The sequence below is a fragment of the Drosophila serrata genome, unplaced genomic scaffold (assembly GCF_035046125.1).
Source record: "Drosophila serrata isolate PLE 108 unplaced genomic scaffold, ASM3504612v1 contig_382, whole genome shotgun sequence".
Taxonomy (NCBI): domain Eukaryota; kingdom Metazoa; phylum Arthropoda; class Insecta; order Diptera; family Drosophilidae; genus Drosophila; species Drosophila serrata.
The window spans coordinates 518,950-540,688 of NW_028257280.1; the positions used below are offsets into that span (position 1 = coordinate 518,950).

At 40.4% G+C, this 21,739-nt stretch overlaps 2 protein-coding genes and 1 long non-coding RNA gene across 4 annotated transcripts in view; 1 reads left to right on the top strand and 2 right to left on the bottom strand.

Moving 5' to 3' along the window:
* Men-b (NADP-dependent malic enzyme b, mitochondrial) lies at positions 1-8,325 on the bottom strand. 2 transcript variants are annotated; one of them, XM_086840025.1, is made up of 8 exons: positions 7,858-8,325; positions 6,241-6,566; positions 3,509-3,686; positions 2,134-3,183; positions 1,906-2,058; positions 1,551-1,845; positions 1,339-1,467; positions 1-1,265 (listed from the first exon to the last, which is right to left on the bottom strand). In XM_086840025.1, the coding sequence occupies exons 2-8, from the start codon at positions 6,255-6,257 to the stop codon at positions 1,231-1,233; spliced, it is 1,857 nt and encodes a 618-aa protein (XP_086696151.1). In that variant the 5' UTR covers positions 6,258-6,566; positions 7,858-8,325; the 3' UTR covers positions 1-1,230. The 2 variants fall into 2 exon arrangements, with proteins under 2 accessions (XP_086696151.1, XP_020811413.1); XM_020955754.2 differs by lacking the exon at positions 7,858-8,325 and having other exon boundaries at positions 1-465; positions 1,303-1,467; positions 6,241-6,516.
* The window catches only part of LOC110186886 (lateral signaling target protein 2 homolog), a 19,236-nt gene continuing 5,399 nt past the window's right edge, over positions 7,903-21,739 (top strand). Inside the window, exon 1 of the mRNA XM_020956186.2 lies at positions 7,903-8,589. Coding sequence (XP_020811845.2) covers positions 8,554-8,589 — 36 coding nt within the window. The 5' untranslated portion in view covers positions 7,903-8,553. The remainder of the gene's footprint in view (positions 8,590-21,739) is intronic.
* On the bottom strand, positions 19,319-20,502 carry LOC147642535 (uncharacterized). Its single transcript, XR_015273258.1, has 2 exons — positions 20,378-20,502; positions 19,319-19,914 (listed from the first exon to the last, which is right to left on the bottom strand). It is a non-coding gene; the product is annotated as an uncharacterized LOC147642535 (long non-coding RNA).

Sequence of the window (21,739 nt, forward strand, 5' to 3'; positions counted from 1 at the left end):
TTTTTGTTTCAACATTTGCGTATTTTTTATTTTATTGTTTATCGCACATCATCATCATCTAGTCAGTGGTACAATGGCTGAATCGGTCCGATCGATCAGGGGACAAAGGGGTTTATAAAGTTATAGATACATTTAGAGCTTGACCTTGGTAACAATAAATTATAACAAAGCTGCTGCTGATGCTTAATTGCGTTAATAAATATCAGACATGGCTCAACAACAAACATAATATAGTCACTCGAATATATCTCTGGGGATATAAGGAGTCTTAAAAAGATACAGAAATCATAATCGTAACAGATAGTTGGATGTTAACGGCAGCGAATTAAGTTGTTTTAGATGTGGAACAATTGGTTGCTTGGTTGGTTGGTTGGTTGGTTGTATTGCTCTCACCAGTTCTCGGTAGCAGTTAATAGCTTCTGTGGTCGGGGGGTTGGCTAATTTACATAATTTCTTCTTTTTTCTCTGTATGGCAACGAAAGAGGGAAACATGGCATAGATAAATCAATCAATTGTCGAATTTTCTTTGGGGGTGAGGAGTGAGTTTAAGCAGTGATTTTTTTGATATAGCTCGCTTATGCCGCCGCCAGAGTTAGTAGGAGCAGAATCATATCGAAAGCCGGGATGCAGGAGATTATGTCATGTTGTAAGGTAAGCGGCGAGGTAAAGCCAATAGAATGGTTAAGAAAACAGCAAACCAAAAACATAGCACAGAGTTAATACAGATACAGGATAGAATACTGCGTAATTGCTTTTTCAGAGGCTTAGTAGTAGTCAGCGTCATTGTCACAGTCGTCATTATATCGATTGGTATCACAAATAATTAATAAACATGGTAATTTTATACAAATATCAAAACACACTTCATAAATACATAAACTATAAACAATTTGAGAATACACTTAGGAGCTAATTCCTTGGCTCCCTCAGCCGGCCGTCCGCAGCTCCCTGCCCCTCCACACAATCCAGTATGGGGTATTAACAAGTTAACAGGTCGTAGGGAGTAGCCGGTAACTGGGACCACCAGCCAGGGGAGCCAATGAATCTCGCAAAAACATTTATAGAACAGAGTGAGCACTTGAAATTTCTTTCTAGTCTAAAGTAGGCTGGGTTAGTAGTCGGTTGTTGCTTGGTGGCTTGGTGCTGATGGTGTACGCTTTGGAAGTAGTAGAGTGGGTTATAGGATGCAAAACAGAGTGGTTCGTGGCGTGCCATCATTCTTGAATGCTTTTATTTGATGGCGGCAATGAGCGGGCTTTCTTCGCCTAGAATTAGAAATAAAGAAAAAGAATTATATATCACTTTGTTTTCCATAGAGATCCGTGGGCACTAATTCACGAGTCTTAATGTAGGGCATCCGCGGCCAGACCCAGGTCGCCGGCATCGAGGTCTCGTAGTTGAAGTTGTACAGCTGCATTTCCAGCCACTTGCGCTTGTCCTGCGGTTCCGGGTAGGTAGATGCCAGACCTAATTTAAAATAAAACCGGTATTGTCACATTTGTAAATAAAATTAAAAGGGGGACCCCCATGTGAACTGCACTGCACTTTACCTCTATCGTAGGCGCACTTGGTCACGCCAATGGCAATGTTCATGGACACATCTCGGATGCTGGAGAGGGGCGGGTACAGCGAGCCGCGCTCAATATCGCTGGGCTCAACAAAGTTGGCCAGCTCCTGAGCGGCAATGAGGAACATTTCGTCGGGTATGTGATGCGTGCCCGTGCAGATAACGCCCAAGCCGACGCCCGGAAAGATGTAGGCATTGTTGCCTTGGCCGGGATAATAGGTCTTGTCGCCCATTGTGACCGGTGGGAAGGGAGAGCCCGACGAGAAGATAACGCGAGCCTAGATGGGAGAGTTGAGTGGGTTAAAAGGGATTTTGATAGAGTCATCTCTATTTTTTACATCCGTGTGCTTGTAGGCATCCTCGGCGGTGCATTCTGCTTTGCTGGTGGGATTGGACAGCGCAAAGACCACGGGCCTCTCGTTGTTATCACCCATGGTTCTTAGGATCTCTGGCGTAAAGATGCCGGCAGCGGCCGAAGCACCAATGAGAACCTGTAAGTAGGTTTTGGTTATTAGTTAAGTAATTAATAATTATATACAACTGATTTGGAAGTCTGCAATACTTACACTTGGCTTAATGGTGGACACAATCTCGGCGAGATCCGTCATGGGCGCAATATCCTTGGCGTAGTTGACCTTGTGGCCCTCCAGGTTGCCGACCTTGCGGGACTTGGTCAGCAGACCGTCAATGTCCACCATGTAGATGCGGTTGTAGGCCTCCTCGATGGGCACACCCTCTTGGACCATGGCCTTGACCGTGAGATCGGCAATGCCGATGGCTGCCTCACCCGCTCCGGCGAACAGGAAGGTATAATCCTTGAAGGACTTGCCCGTAATCCGCTTGGAGGCATACAGTCCAGCCACGGCAACGGCGGCGGTGCCCTGAATATCATCGTTGAAGGTGCAGTACGTGTTGCGGTACTTGTCCAGGAACCTAAATGCATTGTGGTTGCCAAAGTCCTCGAACTGGATGAGCGTGTTCTGGCCATATCGCCGCACCACCGCCTCCATGAACTCATCAATGAAGTCGTCGTACTCCCGGCCAACCACTCGCTTCTGGCGAAGGCCCACGTACAAAGGATCCTCCAGCAGATCGATGTTGTTGGTGCCTACATCCACCACAATGGGCAGGCACTGGTGGGGCTTGATACCAGCCAGAGCCGTGTACAAGGCCAGCTTGCCGACGGGAATGCCCATGCCACAGGCACCCAGATCACCCAGTCCCAGGATACGCTCGCCATCCGTCACGCAGATGGCACGGACATTCGGCTCCGGCCAGTTCTTCATCACATCGAAGATGTGGCCCCGATCGTTGTACGTCACGAAGAGACCGTGCGGACGCCTGTAGATAAGGCCAAAGCGCTGGCAGGCCAGGCCCACCGTGGGAGTGTACACAATGGGCATTAAGTCCTCAATGTTCTCGGAGAGGAAACGAAAGAACAGTCGTTCGTTACGATCGTACAGATCGCTCAGGTACAGGTACTTGTTCAGCGGCTCTGTGTAGCGATTCACGGCGATCTTGCACAGCTGCAGCTGCTCCTCCTGCGTCTTAAAGCGGGCGGGCTGCAGGCCATGAATGCCCAGCGTCTGTCGCTCCTCGAGGGTGAAAGCCAGACCCTGGAGAGGAGAAAAAATGGCGAGAAATAACGAGATAAATTAAGTTGTTTCCAGAGAACCTATTTTAAATTTTAATTTGTATCTTGAAAGAAATGATAAAACAAAAGCCCAAAAAGGCGGGAAATTAAGCTTATTTAGGGAGTTTCCTTATAAAAGATAGCATTGATAAGCAAATAATATTAAAATTCACTTATATTAGTCATTTTCCATGACTTTTTAGCTTATCAGGTAATTAGTTTTAGTAGCAACAGTTACGTTTATCAGTTACTTGTACCAAAAAATTCCATCATATTTAAGATCTAAGCAATATACACATCTTTCTTACCTTATTCAAACGAGGGTCGCGAATGTGATCGATGCCGCGCACCTGCGAAGGTGTAATAATGTCACCCACCACCTCATGGTATCGCCGTGTGGCCGGCACTGTAGCTGATGTGGCGCCCGCTGCTGTTGCTGTGGCTGAAGCGCTGCAGCGGCACAGTTTGCCCACAGTTCCGCACAAACTGCAAACAAAAAAATAGATAATATAAATAATAATGGCCAAAGTGCATTACGTGTGTGTGTCATTTATCAGCGGAGACCAATTGGAGCAACCCCCTCTGGGCGCTCTTGACATTACATGTCCCCATCACTCGCACTTCTACGGAACGAAAAGCCATGTCCAAGGTCGCCGTCAGCTGCTTTTTGTTTATCACCGCGTGGGGCATGCCAGAATGAAATACGAAAATACGGAAAATGAGGAAGAAACTAAGCCGCATTGTTTACAGCTGTCCCCAGTGGATCCCACCCGCCAGAGATAAGGCGGGGGATGGATGGATGGGTTGGCCCCTGGCGACAAAATCATGATAAAAATCTACACACAGCTATGATCTTAATATTAGCAATAAATAATTCATATTCCTTTGATTATTTTTCAAACATTTATAATAAATATAATCCTATATTAGCTATATTAAATCATCGATAGGGTTTTTCACCTGTCTTCTACTTTTAAATAATTATATGAACTTAGAATTTAAAGGGTTTTGTTTGGTTCTATTATAGCACAAAACTTCCTTGTTACATGATTCTTTTTGAAGTGTTAATTTTATTGAATTAAAAAATATAAAAAACACAATAAATACTTAGGTTTGATTATTGAACTTGAGATTGTTATTGTATTCTTGTAAGTGATCTTGAAAGATTAGATTGAACACTTATAAATCATATCAAATCAAGAGTTTATTAAAAGCAAGTGTTTCTATTCGTAAGATAAAGAAAAAACTTTATTATATCAAGTAATTATTATGTAAAAGGTACATTTTTTAAGAACACGTACAAGAGTGAAAAGTCATAAAGAACAATTTTGAAAAACATATGCTTTGTGTCTGTGCGTGTTGGTGTTGATTTGGTACCCTATGTGAGCTGAAGGAAACTTTCCGCGCCCATCTACAATATAACAAGATAATATCCTATTTTCCTGACCGCCACTGTCACACGACGAGTATGTATTTTTTCGCTAGCTTTCAATTCCATCAGATGTAGATGGTGCTAATTACGATGGAGGCATATAGCAGAAACGGAGGCGTGTGACTAATTTTGTTTGCGGTTCATTGATGGAATCATGCTCGGCGAGGGGTTCGGCATGCCATGGTAATATGGTATCGGATCTGTGGCGATTCTGGTCGGGTTGAAACCGGTTAATGACGTGGAGAACCGCATGACGACACCCTTTCCGGGCGCCCCTGTAAGCTCTATAGGTTGATAATTATCGTTTAGGTAACACCACACGGACTATCATTCGTCAATTTTTTTGCTCAACTGTTTGAATGCCACTCACATGAGCTGCGCTGCGTCAAAGTGCTAAACAATTTCAATTTCGCATATCTCTGGCTAAAAACTACACGGAATAAGTGCGTGTCGTAAATGCTTTCGAGTGATATTTATATGTAAGATAATGTGCGGGGCAACCATTAATTATTTTTAGGGCCCCGCCAAAGCCCTCACATCATTTCCACCAACTGAAGTCCAAGCAAAAGCTAAGCAAAGTTCAACAAACTCTTATTTTTCTTGCTAAACGAATTTTGTATTTGCTTTTTTGGCGTATTCCCTGGCTAACGGTTTGCGTGGGAAAGAGAGGGGAGAAGAACAGCACTTTCTGATGAACTTGGCAACGAAAAAATGCTTACAAAGCGAAGCAAAACATACATTTTTTCGGTATACACACTAAAATTAGAATTTTGCGAGACCATTTTTCGAATATACTATGTTTATATGTCCATGGATGTGAAGGTGTTGTGTTTTTGGCCAGCGGCAAGGAAAATGATACTTAATTATAAATATTTCTTTGGCGATTGCATTTAAAATAATGTATTTTGAGTGAATTTTAAATTTTGAGATAAATGGAAATATTTGACATCTTAAAAGTTGTTAATTGGTAGTTCTGTTTAGTTTATTTATATTTATATTTATATTTTTAAATGTCTTCTTATTTGAGCTTCACAGATTTAAGAAGGACCTTAGAGCTTTTTATAGGGTATTTTTCCGCCCTAACAGCAAACAACTTTCTTCAAAAACTAAACATCTGTTTTCTGCCTCTGTACTCTATTGATTTTTTCAGCTGTCTAATGTTTTGGCAGCCCCAAAATAAAATAAGGTGAAACCTAATTAAGAAACGCTTATGCAATTCGCGACAAAAGTAAGCGTTTTTTTTTGGGAACAGCTGTTAGGTGGAAGAAAAGAAAGGGTCAATGCCAAAGCATGTGCGAATCCCGTTCCCCACGTCTCACTCGCACACCCAGGGAATCCCGTGCGTGGTTTTGTTTGTATTTTGCGTGACAGTGAAAACGAAAGCTGCGCAAAAAGAAAAACGAAAGGGAAGGAAAAGAAAAGGAGGGTGACTACAAATATATACACAACGCCTTGGCGGCGATTCGTCTGATCCGAGTGACTAGGTCACTGGGCTACCAGCTGGGGCAGCTCCTCCTCCGAAATATTGCATAACCACCGCAAACACACACACGCGCACTCACACATCCTGTGCCATGGCAGAGGACACCTTTACAAGGAAAAGCTTACCTCGGTCGTGACAACATTTTTAGGTTGCTTTGCTTTGCGTTTATGTTCTACTCTCGCCCAGTGTCAAGGGTTAATATTTCTTATTGTAATTGTTTAACTTTGATTCGTGTGTACCGCGACGCGACGTTCTACCAGGAATTAACTTATTTAGGACCCGAACCGCTTCGACGTTTTAAAATTATTAAACTAGAGGTGGAGTAGAATCGATGGCTGACCGCTATAGAGCCACAATCGATAGCAGCAGCCACTTTCGATAGTTATTCAATCATCGAAAGTGGTGCCATGATGGCGGCATCGATATATCGTCGTGAGTGCTTTAACTAGGGCTGTAAAAAATATATTAAAATATCAATATATAGATAGTTTTTATCAAAATAATATATTAAAATTTTGATATTTTGTGGGGAATTGAAAAATATATATTAAACTTTGGTTACGATCAGCAGCACAACATGATCACCGATCAGTAATAAATTTCTTACGATATTTTTGCTTAGCACACATGATAACTTATAACGATGCCAGAGATATATGTAGATGATATATAAGTTATTGATCATGAAAGCGTGGCATCATTAGTTATTCCCTAATGATTATTTATTATGTATTAATAATGAATTATTTCTTAATTTAATACATTCTTATATTAAGAAAATGAGGCGCCACATTAACTACAAACTTATTTTAAAAGTTGTCTGATTAAAAAATATTGCTTGGAAAATTTAAGGAATATTTTATTCGTGCAGTTGTCCATTTCAATTAAGTTATAACACTATTATTTTAATTTGAGTATATATAAAACATTCGTCAGTATCTTATGGTTAACCTAAAAACAATACAAGAACACTAACCTAATAAACAAAAATTGTATTTAATTAATTAATTTGTATTAAACATATAAATTGGGACGAGTGGTTATTATGCCCCACAGTTCATATATTTTTTGCTGGTGTTTTGCAACTATTTTTTGAAACTAAAATACAAGAAATCTTTAGAATTAATAAAAATAATGAGTTTAAGGCTATTGTTCTGCAAAATTAACTAAGACAATTACATTATGCATGGGCATTTACAGCAGACTAGCCTTACAGTCGTTTTTTTTTCACTTTTAGGTAAAACCCAATAGCAATCATAATAGCATTCCTTTATCCACCATTTCGTTGAATTTGAATTTCAAATTAAAAAATTAAAAAGGTAAAAATTTTCAGCGTAAGCAAAGCTGTGCTTTAGTTGTTAATTTTTTAGGAAACATAATTGATGTAGCTTATTGATCACATAGTAAAAATATCGTAAGGGCTGTTAAAGAGTTACTTTTAACTATTGTAAAGATCGATAGTATCGCTTCCTATGATTTCGGTTACACTTACTTCAAATCACCCGTAAATTCTGTTAACTCTAGCAGGAAATGAAATGTAAAATGTAATTTTGAAACTAAAGTAAAATATTTTGTACATTGTAAAATCGGATTATTGCCTTGTTATTATTATTATTAATACAAAATAAATTACTATAACCTTTCAAAATTTTATACAATATACAATTATTATGTTAAGAACAACGAACTAATTACATTCCTATAATCCTATATAATATTACAAAATTCTGTTAAATTCTTACATTTCATCCGCAAAATTCTGTTAACTTAATGTATGTTGTGTAACCAGTGTGGCCAGCCAACGGCTACTGCCCCACTGATATACTCATCGGTGATATAGACAATCGATGTTTCCATCGGTGTTTGCGCACCTCTATTGGCCTCACCATTACAAAAAATAAAATTTCGAGACGAAAGCACGGAAGCTCCGCTGTCGACGGAATCGCGAAGGGCGGATGAGTGCTGCGCGAGTTTAATGTTTTTATTCGCCCAAGTTGTGGAGCTAGCTTCCGCTTTCGACCAAAACGCACTCCGACGCAGGCTTTTACCAAAATATCGACGCAGTTTCCTAGGGAAATGCAGGTCCAGTGATGAGGCCCGCTACTAGCTCACGCGTGTGAGATGGTGCACGACAAGCAGTGTGAAAAGTAAAGTAAAGGCAAAAAGGAAAAAACGAAAAAGCGGAGACCCACAGAGAATTCACAAAAAGTGTTAAGTTCGTAATGTGCATTTAGCAGTCGCGTCGCAGAAAAGCAATCGTCGCCAAACATATTGCTTTGTGTTTCTTTGTTTTGTTTGGCTCGCACGCGCGCTTGTGTGTGTTTTGGTGTGCTCGTGTTTGTGTGCGCGCGTGAGAGAGCAAGGACAAGAGGGAGAGAGGAGGAGTCTGGAGGAGAGAGAGAGTCAACAACTGTGGAGCTGAAAAACACTCTCCGACGATGGACACGTTTCGCAAATGGCTGAACAAACCCAAGGTACAGTTGTTGTTGTTTTGCACTTAACCGTTGATAACCCAAACTGTAGTTGTTCTTATCACCCAACAACAACAAGAAAAAAACAAGAACTACAATAGGCACATGAAAGAGAGCTGCAATTAATTAAGAGCAACAGTGCGAATGGTGTCAAAGCAACTCTGCGCTGGTATTGGTGTTGCTGCTGCCTGTGTGTTAACTGTGCCGTTCGTTCGTTCGATGTGACGTCAGCGTTTGCTTTGGCCCTGGCTCATTATAGCGCCCCTGCCCGCGCCCCCTCTCCTTTGCACCCACTGGCACTGTCTATCGCCATCTCGCTTGGTTTTAACCGCATTTTATTTCCGATGATTAATTCGCTGACGTTGCAGCAACAACACACAACACACACACATTCTGCTGGCAGCATGTAAACTGCACTCGCAATTCAAATTGGAAACCCATACAGACACACACGTATGTGTACAGCAGCAGCAACAACAACAAAACAAATATGGCGCCAGTCCGTTCGTGTTGCAAATTACAAGCAGCCAACTTAACTAATTTATGTATCTACGTCTGGTAATTTGGGATCTGTTCTTAAAGGGGGGAAAACCCGTCGCTTTGTCCGTCCGTCAGTGGAAAATCACCCAGGGAACAAAACACTGAGAACAATGTCAGAAAGCTGCAGCGAAATAATAGAGTGCATTCAAAACCAGAACAAGTTCGTCATCTTTCAATACTCGAAATAAATAAATAAGGCTTTTGACTTTACTATTTTTAATAATAAATCAGTATCTCTAGGGCAAGGAACTTAAATAATTGCATTTAAACCCATTTTTCACTGTGCACCATTCGCTCGAAATAAATTAAGTGTGTTTTTAGTTTAAATCGCGATTGTAGTGTGTACCCTCAAGTGTAATCAATCTCTTTGCCGATATTTATCGATGATTTATTGCGGATTAATGAATTGGAGGATTTATAGTTATTTTTTTGTTAAGTAATTAGGTCGGAACAGCAATAGGAATATTAATTCAATGCCAGTTTAAGAGAACTATATAACAAATTTTCCCCCAAAGTCCGCCGTAAATAGAATTTCATTGGGGAAGATGATGGTTCGTGATACCGAATTTCGACCGTATCTATATTTAGCGCCCTCTTGTTGCTTTCGGTTGTCTGGAATATACATAATATAAATTTTGTTCATATATATGTATACGTTAGGGTTCGCCTCCAAAAATAAAACGTCGATGGAGCGGCTTTCCGACTTTTTCCCCAACAATTATGCCCGCGCTGCTCCATCCAATTTTCCTCCCGATCGCTAGTCAATCTGTCAATCCGCCTGACATTTTGATGGCCGTCGCCAGATTTCTATGGAGGTGCCCCGTAGGAAAAAAATTGAATTAGAAACAACTTACACGCAAATCCATTAAATCAAAGGCAAACACTCCACACGGCTATATGGCTACATAGCTTTATGGCACTACGAAGTGTGTGCTTACTCGACCTCGCTTACCTGGCGGAGGTCAGTGTCGAGACTTTGGCTTCTGTGTTCCCCATTCGGAATCGAATCAAATGGCAAACAGATGGTCTAGTCTGAGGGGCTGAAGGGCCGCTCTTGAATGTTTATGCTTTCTATTCGAGTGCCGCCTCGATGGCCGGGAAGAAGACGAAACTGACTTGGACGAGTATCTGTGTATCTGGCAGTTCGATTAGATAAGATTACGCCGAGTGGAGCCAGCGGGGATTTGGATTTGCCGCCGCCAAATCACGTTTGGTGACAGGTGATCGAAGGGACCCAGTTGGCTATTGCTTAATCGTTTATATTGATAGATAATATCACTTGGGATTAAAATATATACTATGTGAGTATGTATCTAGTGGGTTTACTTTAGTTGAAATAAACGGCGTACGTGATTTAAATAATCAATTTCCTCCATTTTCCATCGTCAATAAATAATGCAAGATGCATAAAAAAAGCGTAGCTGCTTGATTTATTACGCTCCAAATGCATTCGAAAATGCCAATTGGCATGATCAAAGTAAAATGGTAATACGCTTTTCTTTGGTTCACTTTCCGGATGCCTTGTTAGTTAGCTGCTCTTTTTCTTTAATTTGCTTTGGTTAATTAACACACTTCTCTCCGCATCTGGCGCTCATAAATAACGGCACGAGTAAGTTTTCCTTATTTTCTTGGTGGTGGAAAATGCCCCCCAAACGAAACGGAAAATCCACAAACATGTAGAGTTTCTTTCTTACTCGTCTTTTATATTTTTTGTTTTTTGTGCAACTCTTTCGTATGCTGCTGCCGCTTCTTCTTCAGCTCTTCTTTTTCATTCATTGACTGCACACAACATTGCTTCCTGGTCTCCTCTTTCTTTGCATTTCTTTTCTCGTCTCGTCTCGTGTCGCCTTTGTGATTGTGTCAACTTTCTTTCTCCTGCAAAGTGAGAATCTCTCGTCGAGGTTTCTTTTGTTGCAATGTAAAAATAAAGTCTGTAACAGTCAGGCGATGGCGTTGCCAGATGTCGCAAAGGCATTGCCATATCGAATTGCATCAGATTGTGGTGTGTCAACCCTGGCCCCAGCATTCTATTGCAGCAAATGCTAACAGACACTGTTTGAGTAATAAGAACTTAGTTATAAATCAAAGAAGATTGCTGTTATTTATTTTATAGAAATTAGGCAACGCAAACATTTGTATTTTCAGAGCCCTATGATATCACCTAGCGCAGTATCGTTTTTAATTACTAGTTACCAAAGACAAGTTCTAGAAACTGAAGACTTATTGAAATGATCGTAATTGCTTATTTCCTTTTTGCAAAGTCAAAGCAGCCTTAAAAAACTCAATAATAATGCAATTCTTGGGTTCGTAGTTAGGGTGTGCAGTGAGTGCAATTGTTTTTCGCTCGCCTGTGCATATAAATTTTCATAAAAACGAAACCGACACTGACGCGGCGAACGTAAACAAAAAGCGCAGCTAAACCAAGACAATGGAGTCTGGGAAAGAGGCGACTACTGGCGGCTGCCTCGAAACCCAAAAAACGCGATCGGATCCGCAGTCAATGGAACTGTGAATTGGGAACTGGGAACTGGCTGGGGGCGCCGTTCCCCTGCAAAAAGGAAGGCGGCACGCGCCACAGGCGTCTGTAATTGATTATATGATATAGCGGCCACTCGATCTGGGGGCACAAAACCAATAGCGTTACATCACTATCCGCATATTTAATTTTCTTGCATAAATACCGAATAGGTATAGGTATATTCCCATCTAAACTCGTCCACATTCGTATGTATATAGGAAGCATTGTACAGGCGATAAAGCAAACATTATTTTTATATTTATTTATTTTTTTGTTCACTTGCCTCTGAATGCTCGTTTATAAATGTTTGCCGATCAATGACTATATACATACGTAACGATGTACAATAAATAGCAAGAAATAGTGGGTGCGGGCTCTGAATCGTGTCTTTTAGTGCCTGGCCAGCATTATTGAGTACATGGATCCGATTCGTATGCGAAACCTCGTTTAAGGGTCTTCCCAGTAGTTACTCTTAATGCTCCGATAATGGATCTTAGGCAGTTCTTAAAGTATGAAACGTACAACCCTGGGGATTTCCCTAACTCACAGTCTATGCATTTTTCCTTCGAGATTTCCTGTTTTCAATCGGATATATATGTATATGCTTCGTGTGCCTTCTATAAACTCATTTGAAGTTGGCATTGAATTGTTTTATGGGCGAAACGCCAACGAAACGTAAAAGTAAACCATAAAAAAGTGAAATCTATGGGCGGCTGGTAAAGTAGTTTTTAGTTTTTTTTGTCTTTAACCGTCGATGGTTATTTTTTTCTGGGTGCTTTGTTTCGTTTCTACAATTATTTTCGGTTGTTTCTTCTCGGATATTATTCACCTCTCCACCTCCCGAATCCCGAAGTCTCCGTGTTTTTGGAGCATGTTGCAAATGTGTGCAATTAAAGTCGGTTGCGTCGTCGTCAGCACGAAATCGGCCATTAACACAATAAACTCTGACAGCCAGAGTCCGAAAAGACAAAAAATTATATATAGTATTTACCATGAGCTGGCAAAATGGAAATTACAACAATAAGAAACCTTTAACAATTGGGCCCAAGAAAGTCATGACTGGAGAGCAACTTGCTGAATGAACTGAGGGCAGCCAAGGGCCCCTCCAACTCGGCAACTCTCCAGCTGTTTATGAAATTCACTTATTTACGCTTTCTTGGCTTGGCCATAAAAAGAGCTAACAAGAGCCGAAGAGTTAAAACTTTTCTGAAGGAAATAAAGTGTCAGAAAAGCCAGAGCTAAAGATACAAAGTTTCAATGATGCGGATACAGTGTGTTTCGCCATCTTAACCACATTATGAAACGACCTTACAAGTAAATAATTACGATAAATAGAAAGATAAACACCAAACAGCAAAAAACCTGTTCAGGGAGAGCTATTGTTACCCAAAATGAGGTTGGCTGTAATAACTTCTTTGGGCATTACGTTAAAATGTTGTATTCTTATCGGTATAAATGAGGTTTTCACATAATGTTATCTTCTCAATGGAAAAACAATACCCATTCAAGATTTTTCATAACTGGGTTTTTAGGGAATTTTATAGTACATTTATGATATTCTGAGCTTACACAAGTAAAGATTATCTACTGCGTGTGTTACAGTTTCACCTTTTTAATTTTATTTACTGTGTTTACCCTATTTGTTAACACCCAACAAGTGTTTTATGATTCTAAAATCCCACTGCACTATATGTGTTTTACGGCTTCTACAAATAAAGCAACAGCTGCCTTTGAGCTGATTTTCCACACCCATCGTCGTCGTCGTCAGAGTGCCATGAATGGGCCCAGTGCGTATACGACCCGTTGGACAGGCCCACTACGATGACGATGGACTTTAATGCAATGCAACAAGGTGGCACTTGCATTCGTATTCCTTCGTCCGTGTGAGTGAGTGAATGTCTGCATTGCGAGGCCTGTTGCGCGTGCCAGCTACAATAATAGTAAGAACGAGAGCAACCTGTTTCTTTCGGTGCATTTAATTTGGGCCATATTGACATGTGCCCGCCGCCAGTCGCCGCCGCCGCTAACGAGTCGTGCTTCTTCTTGGTCTTCGCCTGGCCCCAATTTCGATGCTCGTTCTAGTCTGGTAAAGTCAAGTCAAGTCACCGAGTCAACTAGAGCAGTATATATAAAGCAAAGGCCGCCGAGGTGGGCCACAAATGTTGACTGCCAGTCAACATTACGAAAGGCGCTTGATAAACAGCATTCTGATGGAAGTCACCTCAAAACGAGGCATTAGACACCACCGGGCATTTATATCGAGAAGTACATACGTTCGCATATATCATTTATAATCGCTATTCAAATTTTGAATATTCAAATTCGCTTAAGGAGTGACATAGATTGAATAATGCAATCACATGTGCAAAATGAATATTACTAGGTTCTGTTGGAAAGTAAAAAACCGCTCTCTTGAGGTTTATGTGTGTTGTCCGAGGCGCATTAAGATTACTTGCTCTCATATTCTGTCTAGCTCATGAGTGCGACGGTTGAATTTCTTTGTCTGCCTATGAAGACACATCTTTTTACACTTGATATCATTGTTTTGTCAATTTTGTAAACATATTCCAGCGAAGTGACAGCACGTGACCGCTTTCCTCAGCTCAGTTTAACCATTTTATTTGCTTTGGATGATTTAATCAAATTGTTTTGTTGATAAACGCTAATCCCCAAGCACCCGTCTACATTCATCCAATTTCCCAGGGGAATTACTTATTACACAAAAATATAATAATGCCGTCTGTTTGTTAGCTTCTAACTTTTCCACTGGGGAATTACACAAAATTAACACAAAATTAGAAGATAATACAGAGAGCACCAGGTCCGTGGAGTCGTTCGTGCCCCATGCGCTATTTAGCGGCTTTAGTGACGCATTTAGTCCGGTCCCAGTAGTGATAAGAATGCCTCGTCTTTCTAACAGACTGAGTGTGAACGTCCGTGTCCAATATTATTGAAGAAATGAGCACACGAAGCTTAGTGGAAACGTGCCGACATCAATGATCATAATTGATCGCAAACGGTTAATTTCGTAATTCTCTGGTAATCTCAGAGAGCTAATATTGTAGGAATTATCTCTAGATTATGTCAATCGAAATATGCTATGCATATTATTTTGTTTTAATTACTTCTGTCACCAAACAATCCAATACTTAGTTTAATCAGTGTTAATCAGTATTAAACTCGATTTGCTTTCGTTGAGAAAGGCAATTTCCACTGATAAGTAACAGAGACTTCTTGCTGGTTGTTTGTCCCAGTGAGCTAATAAGTAATAATATTATTATTATCATGACAAACAGGAAATAATTATATGCACATGTCGATGATGGCGATTATCACGACTTCCAGCTGCGATGTTAGGGTAAATGTAAAACGTAAATTCTCGGAGATCATACAGATTAACTGCTGGCTAGTTATCTAAATAACACATAAACGTAGCTTTCCCATTACATTATTATTTTCCATTGAAGGCCTGAGTCATAGATTCCGATCAATATTCAGGTGTCCGACCTTTATCGTTTCATGAAACACATGTACTCCATTTATACAGGTTTATACCTTTACATTGCGATAAGATTGTGTAGCATATTTCATAAACAAAAATCAAATAATTCACTTCACGCAACGCCGAGTTCCCTCTGCTCGATTATTTTCTGTATTTACCTGGCCTCCTTGCCTGTAAGCGTTGTTAAATATTGGTTAGAAACTTAATCCGTCTGTTTACTCGGTAAATTTCCTGCTACTGCCTCCGGAAGAAGCAAATAATGAAATTTAAAGTACTTTTTACTATGTTTAATTTCGAGTTACGCGGCGTTATTGATTGTGGTCTCGGTCCGGGTGCTATCTCCTCCGACCAACCTCTCCCGACAGCTGTCCATTCGAGCGAGTGATTGGTGAAGGCCTAAGTCCTCAATCGAAGGGGTTTCATGGCTACCGAAATGATAAGGCGATTCTGACGGATCTCTCACCAAAGGTTTTCCCAGAGCCATCCATGCACTCTGCGATGTTCCACCTTATTGCTCAATTTGTTTATTTTTGAGCCAAGGTGGACTGCCTGGCTGGTTCATTGGCCATCTTGTTGGCGAGATTGTGCCAAGGCAGACTACGTGCCCGTGCGCCGATCAGACCAATATGTCAATTATTCGTTACGCTCTTTGCCAGACAGTTACCCGAAATAAAAACGCTTTTCAAATGGCCAACGCTTCGGTCAGTCGGGGGAAAAGTAAAAGCGGTGAAATTTTCACATTCACATCGAGTCGATCTCCTCGAGAAAAGACGAGTGCAATGGCCACCAGCGCCGTCGCAGCTGCCGAACTGGAAGCCACTCTCCTACTTTCGAATGGCAGCGGCAGCGGCAGCGGCGGCGGCTTCAATTGCGGATTGCATTACGCCCGCCAGACACCGCCGGCCACTTATTACCTAATCCCCGACAAAAGCCCGGTCCGGGTGGAAGCTATAGAAGCTATCGAACCCCGAGCCCTGTTGGAGCATATTGAGCGGGAGGCGTTCGCTTATCAGTTCAGTTCAGCGACACTATGTTGTTAGCGGGACACAGGGAGAAAAATGTATTTACATTTTTGACTGAGAAACTGAGCATTGAATTAAACAAAGTAAAATGTTGATGATAATGCCTCTTATAGTCAATTATTTGTAATATTTTCTCCCTGTGCATCGCCCGTCTCGGGTTGCGTAAGGAGGTGGAGGTGGTGGTGGAGTCCGAGGCCAAGCCTGGGTCCGTGCTTTCCTCTTTCTGCTTCTGCTGCCTCTGTGGCCGGCATATCAATGAGAGGAGGAGCACTGGAGTTGGCTGCAGATCGGATGCGCGTGTGGACGCCAACGCCCACGTACTGCACGTACCCAAGTCCGTAACCGTTGGCTGGCTGGTTGACTGCTTACTCAATTATCGGCACTTCCGAGTGCCGGACGAACGCACTTTAACCTCCCAGCGATGGAAAGTGAAAGCGATTTGCGGTTTATCTTCTTGCAACTCGTCGGGGGTACTGTATCGGGAGCAGACTGAAGATAAATGTATAAAAAACCAGTAGCAACAAGAGCTAAAGAGGGAAGCCGTAGAAATATATGTAGGTGGGAGAAATAAATTCCCAATTCGGTAGGCTCAGCTTTGGAGAAAAGTAAAGCCTCAAGTTTAAGGTTAATCTGATTAGAGTAGTAGTGTTTTTTAAGGGCTAGAAAGTTGTAGGGAAAGAAACTTGCTGGTATTTCTTACGAACTAAGTTACAATTACATTAGAATATCAAATAGATGAAGCAAATGTTAAATGCATAATAATGAATAGAGTTTGCAAAACATAGGCTTATCCATCTTATCTTTAGATATCTTAATCGACACAGAGCATGTTTTTAATACAACTGAAAGCCACCTGTTGATACCCAGAGAGAGAGAGAGAGAGAAACAAAGGAAAAATAAAATAAAAATGATAAAAAAGTCGGAGACAAAGTGATTTAAAAAATGTGTGGCCCGTTCGGCCTCAGTTTATCATCGATTGCGACACATACTTTTTTTTTATTTGGGCCTCATGAATATGCAATGGGGTTGGTGACGACGGTGACCTCTTTCTACCCTTCTTCCCTCTCTTTCTCCTCCGCCCACCATCTGGACCGCCTCTTTAGGGCCTCCCGCCCATTATTATCCAATTTATTAAATGGCTTTTATTGGCAGTCGCCTCTTGGGCCCATTTTGTCATCTCTTCCGCATTGATTCGCCTCTTTCTCTTTCTTTCTCATTTCTCCCCGTGTCCCTTGTGTCTTTCTCTTTGTTTTTGCGGCTCCCTTCTGCATTTATTTGGTAATTTCGATATGCAAATGTTCAGTTCGATTTGTTAGGAAATTGAATTCATTATGACATAATAAAACAAAAAGCAGCCACTGGTTTGGCGGGTGTTAATTTTAAGCTGTGGCGGCATCGGTTCGTTCAACCTTTTTACAGTAAAAAATCCTTAATGCGACTTCCGGTATCAGTCGCTGCGAAAAAAAGGGTATAATTTGCATAATTTACGTTATCTCTCTTTTTTTTAAAGCGAGTTGAATGCACTCAGAATATAAATATGGTCACGGAAGTATAGCCCTTCTCAATTCGTTGTGCAAACATTGATCCCTGTCCTTGTATTTTTATACCCTTGCAGGGTATGTGCCGACCCTATAAATATATATTCTTGATCAGCATCAACAGACGAGTCGATGTAGCCATCTCCGGCAGAAAAACAAAAATTTGAATTTTTTCAAAATTTTAAAAGGGGTTACAAAAATTTGAATTTTTTTAAATTTTAAATTGAGTATGCAGATTTATTAACCTAACAAAAACTAACATAGGACTGTTTTCCGAATTAAAATAAATGATTTTTGGCTAAGTTATGAGGTTTTTAAGCATTGATTTGTACAACAAATTGTGATTTAAAAATATAGATAAATATCGATCCAAAGAATGGTATTAGACCTTCAGTTAGAAGCTTAAAACTCATGAAGGAGTCATTTCCGACCAACAGGCAAATCTTTTTAGCCATGTCCGATAAAAATTAGTTTTTATTGAAATTTTCAAAATTTTTATGGGGTTACATCGTTAAAATTGTGAAAAAATTTGAAAAATTTTTAATTTTTTTTTAAATTTAAAATTGAGTATGTAGATTAATTAACCTTGTAAAAAGTAATATGGGACAGCTTCCCAAATTTAAATTAATTCTATTTTGGCCAAGCTATGAGTTATTTAAAACATTGATTTGTTGAAAAAATGATCATATAAAATATAGCTTAATATCGATTCAAAGAATGCGAACTTACTTTCCTTTAGCATGTTTTTTACTGTATTATTTATATATTTATATAGGCTTCCTATAGGTTGTGCTCTGATATTCAATCTTTGTATTTACGCGCACAGCTTTAGCTTTCATTTGTTTATCAAGAGGCTCATTTATTTATATACAATTTGACCGTGACTCAGTTTTCCCTCGGTTTGCCTGTGTTTCTTTCTCTTTGTTTTTGTTTGACCGTAGTTCCCCTGTGATCAGAAAGTCCCTGCCCCTTTCTGATTGCCCAAATGTTGTAATATTATTTGTAGAGATTTCAGGGATCTCGCAGAAGTCAAATTCACCATATATATCGCCTTCCATAGTGGTTTTATTAGTCATACAAATTACTGATTAACCGATTCTCAGAAATCAGTCTTGGCGCTGGACTTCAAGTGGTTTTTCCCTCTGAGACCCATAAATGGCAATATATACACTAGTATTTATATATTTTATGTAGGTTATAGGCTAGGTTTGACACTTTACTTTCTTTGTATAGAAATTACGACGCATTTTCTGCTAATTTTTAGCAAATATAAAATAAATTCTTCAAGTTTTTATGCTTACCCTGCAAATCTCTATAATTAAAGCACAATAAATATAAAGTTCTCGCCATTAATGGATTTATGAATGTCTCAACACCTTATGTCTTAAATACTTTTTGGTTAAATAGTAAATAACTTACTATATTTTTAATAGTAACTTGTTGTGCTTGGTCACGTGACTGCTCTCTCCTATACTGACTGTGAATCGTTTGTCTGTGAAATTATCCAGAACTTGCGACATTTAGCACTTGCAATTGATATTTCAAATTTTCCCCAATTAAATTAGACGCTTAATTTGCAGTTTGTTTGAGCGGGAATTGTGCAGAAATTGAATTCAATTGATCGGTCGGTAGTAGCAGCAGTAGTTGCCAGCAACGACGGAGGTATTTATTACATTTATATTTAATTCAGCCATTCCTCAATTAACCAACAGATGACAGCAGGTGCCGCTGGACCAGGCTGGACTGCCTTCGTTAGGGGTTCGCGGCATTTGCTCTCTCCTGACCCTATTTTGCCACATTTCTTGCGTTGTTTTTTAAGTCCAGCGCTGCTCAATTGATTGAAATTAGAGCGAAGAATCCGAAAGTCAGCCTTCAAAAAAATCGTGCGAATATTTCAGTGTCAAGTGCATGTCTCTCTGCGTATCCTTTGCGTCAGCGGACTCGGCCCTTTCAGCGAGCCCCGAAGGTCTTTTGGGGGCCATAAAGCCAGAAGTCCTCCATGTAGATACGCTGTCTGTCGTCTGGCCTTTGTCCTTGTCCCGGCTGCCTGCCTGCCTGCCTGCCTGCCGTCAAGGATACAGAGCCGAAGGGTGGTGGGGCTGGCGAACGCCTGTTGCGCGTGTCGAGGTCAAAGCTATGCGTGTGACGTCAGGATAGATGTCCTTAATGGCCAGATGGCTGCCATCGGAGCAGTCCCAGTGCTCTTTGCTAAAATTATAATTGTTTCGAAAGAATTGTGTTAATGTATCTGAGCGATTTAAAGACGGAATAAGAATTTTTACACGAACTGATAACTCTGATTCATTTTGCAGGGTATTAAAATCATATAATATAAATGTACAATATAAAAAAGCTTTCTAATTTGATTTCTAAGTTTGCAAAGATTAGAAAGTTGAACCTGTAAGACACAATTTGCTCTCAATTGCAACGTTGCCGGTAATTCTTTCTCTCATGTCAGCTTCCATATACTTCCTTATATGATTTGCATATTTAAAGTTACTTTGGCATAACTTATTTTCTTGTTCAACTCTGAATTGAAAGCTGTTCTCACCCACATCAATAAATGAGCAGAAAATTTGGTTTCACCTCCAATTGCGATATGGCCATAAATGTACGCTTTTCTTGTTTTTGTTTTTATCAACCACAAACAGAAAGTTGCTCACATACTCACCCTTAATTAGTTAATTGAACGGACGAACATTGAAACCAGTTGGAAAAACAATTGAAATGGTAAAGACACAAAACATCAGTGTTTACAACCAAGCTGCTGGCGGATAAAAACAAATGTGTTTAGATATTAACATCAGTTATTACCCGTAACTCCAAGGTGTGGCCTGTATTGTGAGGTAAATAGTGTCAAAGAACTTTTGCAACCTCGGCAAATGTTGTTTTCGCCACATTTCGACCGAAAAGCCATTGCACAAATGTTTATTTTGATTCGCGGAGGTTCTAAATATTTTAGCACGACTTTTTGCTGGTGGATTCTTTATGAATAAACCACGCAGCGCCATTTCCTCTGATTATAACCAAACGCCTAAAGGCTCGGCCAGAATTGCCAAGGAAGTCCTTGGGGTAATGCTCGTAATAATAAGGCCTTTATCCGCCTCCATTTACTTCTCGTTCCGCTTGGGCTCTAAACGAGCTTAAAATTTGTAATTACCATTTAACTTTTGCCTTTTTGTCAGCTTCTCTTGCCGTGTTTTTCAACTCTTTAATTACATTTGGGATTTGGCTAAAATTGTATATAATATGAATGAGGCATGTAAACGGCCTTTACGTATTAATTCTTTATTAACTTGAAGGCTGAGGCTTGTATACAGTGGGGTAGGATTTTTTCCATTTCAATTGCAATTATTATTAGTGGAAGTACTTTTAAAATAATGCTCTGAAAAGCTTTCCATTTATCATTTGTTCTTTAATCAATCCAATGCTTTCCTTATCCGTGTTATATTCGTAGAGAACCGAACACCTCGAATCACCTCTGACTCTCCCCTGCCAACCAGTCTGTTTCTAAATTGCGACGCTAATTAATGGCTACAACGACTGGCACTTACACAAAAAAGTGCCTGCCCGGCCTGGCCTGAACTGGTCTGTTGGCGTCGTCGGCAACGTTTTGGCCAACGTCGTCATGACGGCCAATAGAATGGGAGCGGGATTCCCGGGAGGGGGGCGAGCGGAGCGGACTTCTTGGGCAGTCATTGAACTATTTACGCATGGCCTTGCTCAATTTATATAATTTATAATTCTCAATTGGATTTCTTATTCGTTGCCGTCGTTTCGTTTGCGGCCAGGCGTACTCAATAATGAACCTCAAACATTTTTAGAGCTTTGCCCATTTAATTGTTGTGTAAACAAATGGCAAAAACATTCTAAAATAAAAAAGGAAAACAGAAAACACAACTCTACCCTTGGGCCTATGACGACATGGAAAATACGAATGCGATATTTTTTTCAGCTGCATCGATTCATCGAATGGCGTGTTGTGATTCATTCATAACCCACTCACTTGCATTCGATCGTATGGAATCATAAC

Excerpts from the sequence above, each read along its gene's own strand:
- Men-b (XM_020955754.2), bottom strand. Across the intron at positions 3,184-3,508 it reads GCGACCCTCGTTTGAATAAG|GGTCTGGCTTTCACCCTCGA; the intron begins GTAAGAAAGATG and ends TCTCCTCTCCAG. Across the intron at positions 1,846-1,905 it reads ATGCCTACAAGCACACGGAT|GCTCGCGTTATCTTCTCGTC; the intron begins GTAAAAAATAGA and ends TCTCCCATCTAG.